This window comes from Bison bison, unplaced genomic scaffold (genome assembly GCF_000754665.1).
Source record: "Bison bison bison isolate TAMUID 2011002044 unplaced genomic scaffold, Bison_UMD1.0 scf7180017864240, whole genome shotgun sequence".
NCBI classification, from domain to species: Eukaryota; Metazoa; Chordata; class Mammalia; order Artiodactyla; family Bovidae; genus Bison; species Bison bison.
In genome coordinates this window covers 2605131-2614299 of record NW_011494812.1, presented here as the reverse complement: position 1 = coordinate 2614299, position 9169 = coordinate 2605131, and the positions used below count along the sequence as shown (strand labels likewise).

Below are 9169 nucleotides of genomic sequence, written 5' to 3'. Positions count from 1 at the left end.
CAGGGGACAGCCTGGTTGTGTCTGGCGCAAAACTGCAATTGCTTAAAATAGTGAGGGTAGTTGAGTTGGAACAGAAAAATTTAGAGTATTCTGTTTTCATTTAATAGTGTCTTTGTTTCTGAAGATATTAAATGTGCTTTGATGGTTCACGTTAGAAGTATTCTCAGGAAAGTGGTTGCTCTAGAAAATTTAATTTTAAGAAAATTCCACTTCTTAGTTAAATCAGTCTTTGTACTGTTGGGAGTATTTAAGAATCAAGCTTTCCACTAAAATAAGAAAAATCTTTGACAGAAATGAAGTTGGGGAATAGATTAGTACAGGGAAACAGGGCTTTTAGATCCTGTGGCTTCATTTAGAAATAGGAAAATCCTTCTATTATATACCGTCTACTGTAAAGAGAATGAGGGTTGGAGGAAGGATTTTCATGTCCAGAAAACCTTTTAACAGGCAGACTTCCAGGATGAAAAATTAAATAACTTGTAGATTTTGAGTAGTTGGGATAATTCCTCCTTTCATAGTTTATATACAGTATCTTAATTTGGGGATAAGAATTTAAATTTTTAGGACTGTATAGAGGAGAATTAAGAATTTAAATGCAGAGAAAGGGTTGTACCTATGAGATTGACATACTAGAAAAATGGAAGTGCTTTGTTGAGAAATGCAGTAGGGAAATGAAACTAAATGCTATAGTTCTCTGCCCAGTTAGATTTATTTAGCAGTTGCTAAATTGTTTCTACTTGTTTGTTGCCTTAAAAACTCTTAGAGATTGGACTCTGAAAAGTCCATGGCTAGTCCACAGAGCACTGTTGCCATTTTGTGAAAAGGACTCCTCGTAGGTCTTTACCTGGTTCTTTGTGGTAACAAAGAAAGTTGATAACTTTTCCCAACTCCTTGTGTTGTGGTGGGCTGGAGCAGTATGATATTAATACTTGCTGTTCTAACCATTAATAAACAGCAAGTTGAAAATTTGGATTCCTGGGCGCAACATTTGGAATGTTGTAATAGCAGTTATTTAAGATTCATGTAGTATGGAAACAAGCCAAGGGGAAGATGAGGACAGTTGGAAAGTAAAAGCTCTGCATCATGCTCTGCAGTTTTCAAAGGTTCAGAATCAAGAAAGAAGTGGTAGAAACAAGATTGTATTGGAGATAGGGCAGTCCTACTCTGTTCTCCTAAGGGCTTCTGCCATTGCAGTTTTTCGTCAGACTAGCTAGGTTTTTTGAAGTACACCCAGATGTGACCAGCCATGCCAGCAGGAAGAGGTAGGCACAGGCACTGTGGATCCTGTGCCCTCTCCTCACTGCTAGTACCAGGGAGCTTATTATTCACTCCTCCAGTAACCAAGCTTTGACTTTTAATAGTTTTTAACTGTGCACACTTTCAAAGCCCTCTCTGTCTCAGCATTTAGGAGCCAAATGGGGCTGGATCCCAGTTTATGCTGTTTCAGCTGACCAGGGGCAGTTACTTAGAATAGCCTTTCTCAACTGGGGATCTGTGAGAGAGTTACCTGCTACTAAGACAGTTTTTAGTGACTGTTTTCTCAGTTCTAAGAATGGTGTACAAGTACTTCCATTCTAGATCACAGAGAAGTGAATTTGTTATATGCATAAACCAATCCTTAGACCACTGGGGCTTAAATCTTCCCTAGAGCGTGGGGATGAGAAGGGCCTTATACTGCTCCACTCTTTAAGAGTAGTGTTTATGCCACCTGAAGCTGGCAGAGCAGTTTCCTTGTAACCTAGCTAAAGCAATTTGGGGTCCTTAGGTAAATGGATTCTCTTTGGTCTTCATGAAATGCCCAGGGTAAGAAATTATTTTCTTCACTTTCGTAGGAAAACATTTGCATCAGAATCAAAGGCCCTAAATCAGAGAAGAGAGGGAGAAAGTTTGACCCCAGTTGGGGTTTATGCTTGCTCTTGAATGTGTAAAGTGCATGGATTACTATATAATACCATTATAATTGCTATACTTAGTGTATGTGGTACTGAAAATTTTGTACTAATGTTACTAATGTTAATGCTCTCTTTACCATTTCTAAGTGTTTTTCTGTACTCACAACTCTCTTGATTTCCAGTAACCCCTTAACCAGAGTGGAAGGAGATGCTTTGGTATTTAACCAAGTGGAAGGAGCCTTTGGGATAGACTTACACATTCTTTCTCCTCTAGAAGTCAGCATACTCTTTTTAGCAGGGTTCTTTTGCCTTGGTTCAAATAAATCTGAACACAGGAAGAGAAATTAGCAGTCAGCTTTGTTAGGAACTAGAGCTAATATTGACAGTATTTCCAAGAGGAAAAAATTAGTTCTGAGTCAGAAGACAAAAACCCTCAAATCTAGAGGACTGGTTAAAATTCTAATCTTTCTGAGTACCTCTCTTTGAAGAGGGACACTCTCTGCACTAAGTAAATAATAAGAAAACAGAGATCTTTAAGGAAAACCTGTGTTCTAGATACCTCTCCCATGAGGATTAAGCCAGGGGGCTTAGTGTAACCTGATCTTTTGTATTAGCCTGGCAAAAGATATTTGTTTTAAAGGGAATATATTTACAACCTAGATTTTAAAAATAAGTTATTTTTTTTAGCTTGAGCTTCCAAGTAAACTGACAGTGAAATTATTTTAATGTGCTTATGCTTTTGCATGTCAAGCCAGGCTTAATCTTTGAAATGACTACTAAAAAAGTATTAATTTGCTGCCAAATCCTGTGCTCATGCCTCTCTTTTTTACTACTTCCCCTGGTTCCCATTGGGAAGTGTGCATCAAACTGGTCCATTCTGAGAGTGTCCTCCCCTCCCTCTGGATTTGAGTAGCTGCTGTAGAAATTTTCCATCTGTCGTTCAGTCCTAGTGAGTAGCTTGTTGAAGGCTCAAATATTTCTTCTCAAAGTATCTTTTCACTGCCTGTCACTATTCATCTGTCTGTTTTTGCTCTTCCCCTTTTCCTGGATCGTTACAAGCAATCACAACAAAGGCTTCCATTCTGTCATACAGCTTTCCTTTTAATGTGTTTGTTGAAGCTTATTGGAGGTGAAGTTCCTCACAGCTGTCTGTCTTTGTATCTTCCTTTGAATCTGTTTCATGCATCAGACTCATTAGAAAAAGTTGACAGATCCCATTAAATGGATAAAGTGAAATAAGTGAAAGGAGGCATCCCTGTAATAATGTATTTATGAAGCCTTGGAAGAATGCTTATTTTATTTTTTTAAGCATTGGCCTTATTTCTATCAGTTGGCTAAATGCTTATCATGGACAGGGTGCAAGATAAGTAAAACTGTTGTGCCCTTTTAAGCACTTGCTTCTCTAATGCTGATGTTTATATGCCATTATAATAGAAAAGTTATTTTGTAATTTTAAAACAGTAAAGATAAATACAGTCATTGAACTTAAATTTTTGTACTTTCTTACAGGTGCCAACATTTATACTTAAAACTACTTTAGGTTTTGTTTCCAATGATAGCTTTTCCCCCTTCTATTACAGATATTTGGCTTTTTAATTTTGTAAATGCCAAGTAGTTTCATTTTCTTCTCCCCACCTTCCAAATACTCCAGAAGATAGGATTTTAGTCCCAATTGCATTTTCTCATCTATAAACTGGTATTATTATATCTGCTTGCCTACCTCAGAGGGTTAATCAGATCAACTTTGAAAACTGCAAGATGCTTTTCACCTGTAAGGTAGTCGTGTTATCGTAATTTGGGTTCTGACTATAGCACAGATAATTCAGATTTTAAAGACAGATTGTTGTTGAGCCATAGGTGTTGGTCCTATACACATAAGACTGACCTTATCCTGGTGTCTTTTTTCTGTTGTTTTCAAATTACAGGCTGATTTCTCCCTGTAGCCTCTGAAAATTTTAATGACAAAATACATATATTCAGATCTATAACCAGTCTCTTGAGCAAGTGTTTAAAGGAATAATGAGAGTTTTAATCATTTTGTCCACTGCCCAAGAGTCAAGAAGGAAATAAGAGTACACTTTTTGCAGTTTATAGTTTTACAATATCATCCACCAAATAAACTGTTTTATATTTGAGATACATAAGAGCTCTTGCATCTTTCTTCAGTCTCCTTATTCTTTTTCCCTTCTTTTTCCTTAATTTTGGTGTATCACTGTACCTTTGGGTGCTTCAATTACTGTGCTCTTTTTGGTAACATTATGTTTACATCTTTCATCCCACTCCTCACCCCTTCAAAGGTCTAAGGAAAAAAAACCTGTCCCCTGGTGCAGTGGAGTCGGATGTGAGAGGAATTACGGGGGTTGATCTGTTTGGAACTACGGATGCAGTGGTGAAGCATGTACTAGAGGTACTTATCTCTCTAGCCAGTGGCTGGATATGGGCTCTTCTCCAGGGAAGCAGTGACAGTGTGCTGTTCATGCGTTCATTCCTTCACCAAAGCTTATGCAGGGCTTATTGAGTGCCAGGTGCTATTTGAGGCACTGAAAATAGAATGGTAGGTGAGCCAGTAGGCAATTGAAGTTTAAGTGCTACCTGAGCGAGAATCATGTTACCTTTTAAACCCACTGGGGAGAGAGGGAGAAAGCTGGCATAGGCTCCATCACCATCCCAAAGCAGAGTCCATTGTGAAGCCTCTGGGGAAAGGGGAGGATAGTTAATCAAAGTTATTGAGAACCAGCCATGTGTAAGTAACTTGTTTGCATGGTGGGAAAATAGAAAGGCATAAGGGAAAGAAACTAGATTTTTTAAAGTATCTAATCTTTACAGCTGTCTGCAGGTAGAGATACTATTAACTGCCTTTTGCAGATGAAAAATTTGAGGTTTAGAGAAAGTAAGTTATTTACCAAAATCTACTTGTGTCTTGAAGAAGGAAATGGCAACCCATTCAAGTATTCTTGCCTGGAGAATTTCATGGACAGAGGAACCTGGCAGGCTACAGTCCATGGGGTTGCAAAGAGTCGGACACAACTGAGTGACTCACACACACACACACACACACACACACGTGTCTAGTAAATTGAAGAACTGAATTTTGAATTTTTGAATTTTGAATTTGTGTCTGACTCCAGAACCCAGGTGTTTTTTACCACAGTATGGTACCTCAAAAATACTGCTAATTTGACACTACTTTATCTGTGATTCAGATACAGAGTATAAACTTATAAATAGGTTTATAAGATATCTTATAAAAGATATCTTAAAATCAGCAGTTCTTAAACTTTTTGGTCTGAGAACCTTTTTATACTCTTAAAACTTATTGAGGACCCCAGAGAGTTTTTATGTGCATTATATCTGTCAGTTTTTACCATATTTGAAATTGAAACCAAGAACTTTTAAAAATATGAGATATATAAGGATATAGTCTATTAGCCATCAAAGCAATGACATCATCACATGTCATGTAACCTCTGTAAAACTCTATACTCATGGGAGAATAAGAGTGAAAAGGGTATATAGCATTTTAGTAGTATTATGAAAGTAATTTTTAACATTGCTGGGGTTTCCTAAAAAGTTCTTGGGGATAGAGTTTCTTGACCACACTTTGAGAATTTCTTCATTAAGTTATTAAATTGGTCTTTATTTTTGAGATGCTAATAGCTGGTTGGAGAAATACAATATAATTGGCCAGAAACAAAGCAAGACAGTATATCCCAAATGCAAATGAAGCTGAATTTAGAGGAGAAGGGATTTGGGAATTCCTATGAGAGTTTGGGAATACTATTGGATAGACTGATGTAGTTAGTGACTCATGGTCAAATCTTACAGCAGCGGTCCCTTGAGTCTTTTTCACATGGAGTGAAAATCAGAGACATTTTTTATGACCATGAGCATGGTCCACTGGTCCATTGCTTTGAGTAATGGATATGAAGAATCACTTTTTTTGGTTTTGCAAACCACTTTTTTTTTGGTACAGGGTCATGATCGTGGAGTTAACTGGGCTGCATTTCACCCTACTATGCCACTCATTGTATCTGGGGCAGATGACCGTCAAGTGAAGATCTGGCGTATGAATGGTGAGTGAGGTAACAGTGTTATCATACCTAAAATATTGGCTGCTGACCAGCAAGCTGAAAAAGTCAGGTGTTCTGGATTTAGTGACCCATTTTTCTACCTTAGGTTGTTAGGCTTATCCTGGGAACATGACAGTTGCTCTATTCCCTTTTTTTCATTTGATAGTATCCTGATTTGGAGGAGTATGAACGTGATTTTAATAAAGAATTCCATTTATCCAACAGCTATTTGTTGAGTACCTACTTTGTATTAACCATTGTTCAAGGCTCTGAAGATACAGTGATGACTAAACCAGATAAAATTCCTGCCGTATGAAGCTTTTATAATGGCAGCTAGTGACAAGGCAGGGTAAGGAGATGAAGAATGACAGAGAAGAGGTGCTGTAGTTGATAGGCCAGTCAGAATGAAATAAAGAAATACTTAGATTCAGAGTCATAAATGAAGGAAATTGACCTATTAGAAAGAAGTGGGATACTACTTAAGATTTTGTAGTATCTAGCATTTGGTTGGCACCCCACTCCAGTACTCTTGCCTGGAAAATCCCACGGATGGAGGAGCCTGGTAGGCTGCAGTCCATGGGGTCGCTAAGAGTTGGACACGATTGACCGACTTCACTTTCACTTTTCACTTTCATGCCTTGGAGAAGGAAATGGCAACCCACTCCAGTGTTCTTGCCTGGAGAATCCCAGGGATGGGGGAGCCTGGTGGGCTGCCGTCTATGGGGTCGCACAGAGTCGGACACGACTGAAGCGACCTAGCAACAGCAGCATTTGGTTAAAGGATGTCATAATTCAAAATCCCAAACTTACAGTAGTAGGGAATTGTGGTGACCTAATTCTTTTTTGTCTTTCAGAATCAAAAGCATGGGAAGTTGATACCTGCCGAGGCCATTACAACAATGTATCTTGTGCTGTCTTCCACCCTCGTCAAGAGTTGATCCTCAGCAATTCTGAGGACAAGAGTATCCGAGTCTGGGACATGTCTAAGCGGTAAGGGGGTTACAGTGGTGTGTGACCAAACCCAGGAGAAAGCCCCTTTCTCTCTTTTACTCTGTTCTTTTAAAAAATCAGATTAATAATTTTTGTTTCTTATCATCCTCTGCATATAGAAAAATCAAATTATATTTTATGAAAACTTGAAGGTGAGAGGGTAACAGGCAGGAAGGCCAGGGGTCTCCAAACAGAGCAAATAGCCTGCAAGTGTCAGACATTTTTATCTCTCTTAAGCTGCAGGAGGAAACAAACTAGCGATATTTTTTTCCTTCTCTATGCAAATTTAAAAGATTTCTCTTAAAATACTGTGTTGCCATAATGACACCTGGTTTCACCTGAAGTTAACTATTCCCAAACCTTGAGATAACCAATGCATTTTTTATGGAAGTGTTTGTCTTAAGTTATGCTAATATACTATACATTTACCCCAAACTCTGTCTTCAAGTTGGTCCTGCCTAATAGCTCAGAACCTACTTGACAAACCAGTATGTTATACTCAGATATTGTTGCCCTAATCTATGTAAATGAAACTATTTGTATGGTAACCTGTCCTTCTACAAGATTCAAGTTAATCATTTTATGGCCCAGGATGAACCATTTGGTGCCAAGATTATCCCAAAATGCATCTTATGGGTGAGGGGCCTGGTGCGATTCTGAGTTTTAAGACATTCCTTTCTTTTATTAACAGACTGCTAGTGTTATCACATCCAGCTGAAGACTAACAGGGGGGTACTCTTTCTGCCCCCTTCTGATGCCTATGTCAAAAGCTTTCTCTATCTCCTTTATACTTTAATAAAACTTTATTACACAAAAGCTCTGAGCAATCAAGCCTCGTTTCTGGCCCCAGATTGAATTCTTCTCCTCCGGGGGCCAAAAATCCTGGTGTCTTTGTGTGATTCAACAATAACATTTCAAAGGGACCCAGAGATTAGCCATCATTTACAAATTTTCCATCAAATAGAAATTTCTGCTTGTGTTCTATTTCTGCTTTATATTTAAGCAGTTTCTTCTGTAGCTACAGAAATAAGGAATATTAAATGAAAACAGTATGGTAGAAAATTATGATGAGTGGGGAAGTCTTAATACCAAAGCAATAGAGTCGGTTTAAAGTCCTCTTTCTGTTCTTTGGTAGAATTTGTGGCTGTCTTTATTTAAAATGTGTCCCTTCACTGTACTTGGTTTACTTTTTATCAGTGTGTTGGCCTACAGCTCAATACTCTTGTATGTGATAGGCTGAAGTTTTCTTGGAAATTAATATTTTTCTTTGTATACCTTTTGCTTTCCTAGCACTGGAGTTCAGACATTCCGCAGGGACCATGATCGTTTCTGGGTCTTAGCTGCCCACCCTAACCTTAACCTCTTTGCAGCAGGTAAGGGCCATTTCTTCTCTTTTTCCCTTTGGTTCAGTTTTTAAGACTTGAGAGTGATTCTCCATTAACTTTGTCTCCAGTAAGTATATAGTAGGATGACAAGGCAAAGTAAAAGTCTAAGAGCCATGTAGTTAAAGCTTTTCTCCTTTTCCCCCCTATATCTTCTTGGCACAGTGTTCTTTTTCCTCCAAAATTCATTTAATAATGAAGCCCATTCTCTCTTTTTTTTTTTGTGGGGCGGGGGTGGGGGGTGGGCACACCATGTGGCTTGTGGGATCTTAGTTTCCTGACCAGGGATTGAACCTGGGCCCTTGGCAGTGAAAGCACTGGGTCCTTACTACTGGACTGCCAGGGAATTCTCCTACAGTCCATTCTTCTTGATTCGTTCCTTAGTTCCTTTTTGATTAGGAGACTTAGAGACTAATACCGGACACTTGAGGTTCTCAGACTGAGGAGCTAGAAGCTGAGTGTTACTCATCAATTTAGCAGATGCATACTGAGTATCAGCCCTAGTCTGGGTGCTGGTATTCTAGCAGTGTATAAAACAATGTCCCTTACTTTATGGAACTTCTTGAGTCATAATAATTTAATATATTGTATTTGGTTTGTTAATATTTTGTTAAGGATTTTTGCATCTATGCTCATCAAGGATATTGGCCTGTTTTTGGCTTCTTATGGTCTTTGTCAGCTTTTTAGTATCAAAGCAGTGTTTTACTCATTAAATGAATTAGGAAGTGTTCTTTCCACTTCAGTCTTTGGAATAATTTGAGAAGGATAGGTATTAACTCTCAATGTTGGTAGAATTTACCAGTGAAATCATCTGGACCTGGACTTTTGTTTTGGG

The 9169-nt window shown here is 38.4% G+C and overlaps 1 protein-coding gene across 1 annotated transcript in view; it reads left to right on the top strand.

Annotated features, from left to right (window-relative positions):
- COPA (coatomer protein complex, subunit alpha) overlaps positions 1-9169 on the top strand; it is a 44689-nt gene that overhangs the window by 12022 nt on the left and 23498 nt on the right. The window contains exons 7-10 of the mRNA XM_010846887.1: positions 4190-4299; positions 5866-5965; positions 6817-6952; positions 8243-8325. Coding sequence (XP_010845189.1) covers positions 4190-4299; positions 5866-5965; positions 6817-6952; positions 8243-8325 — 429 coding nt within the window. The remainder of the gene's footprint in view (positions 1-4189; positions 4300-5865; positions 5966-6816; positions 6953-8242; positions 8326-9169) is intronic.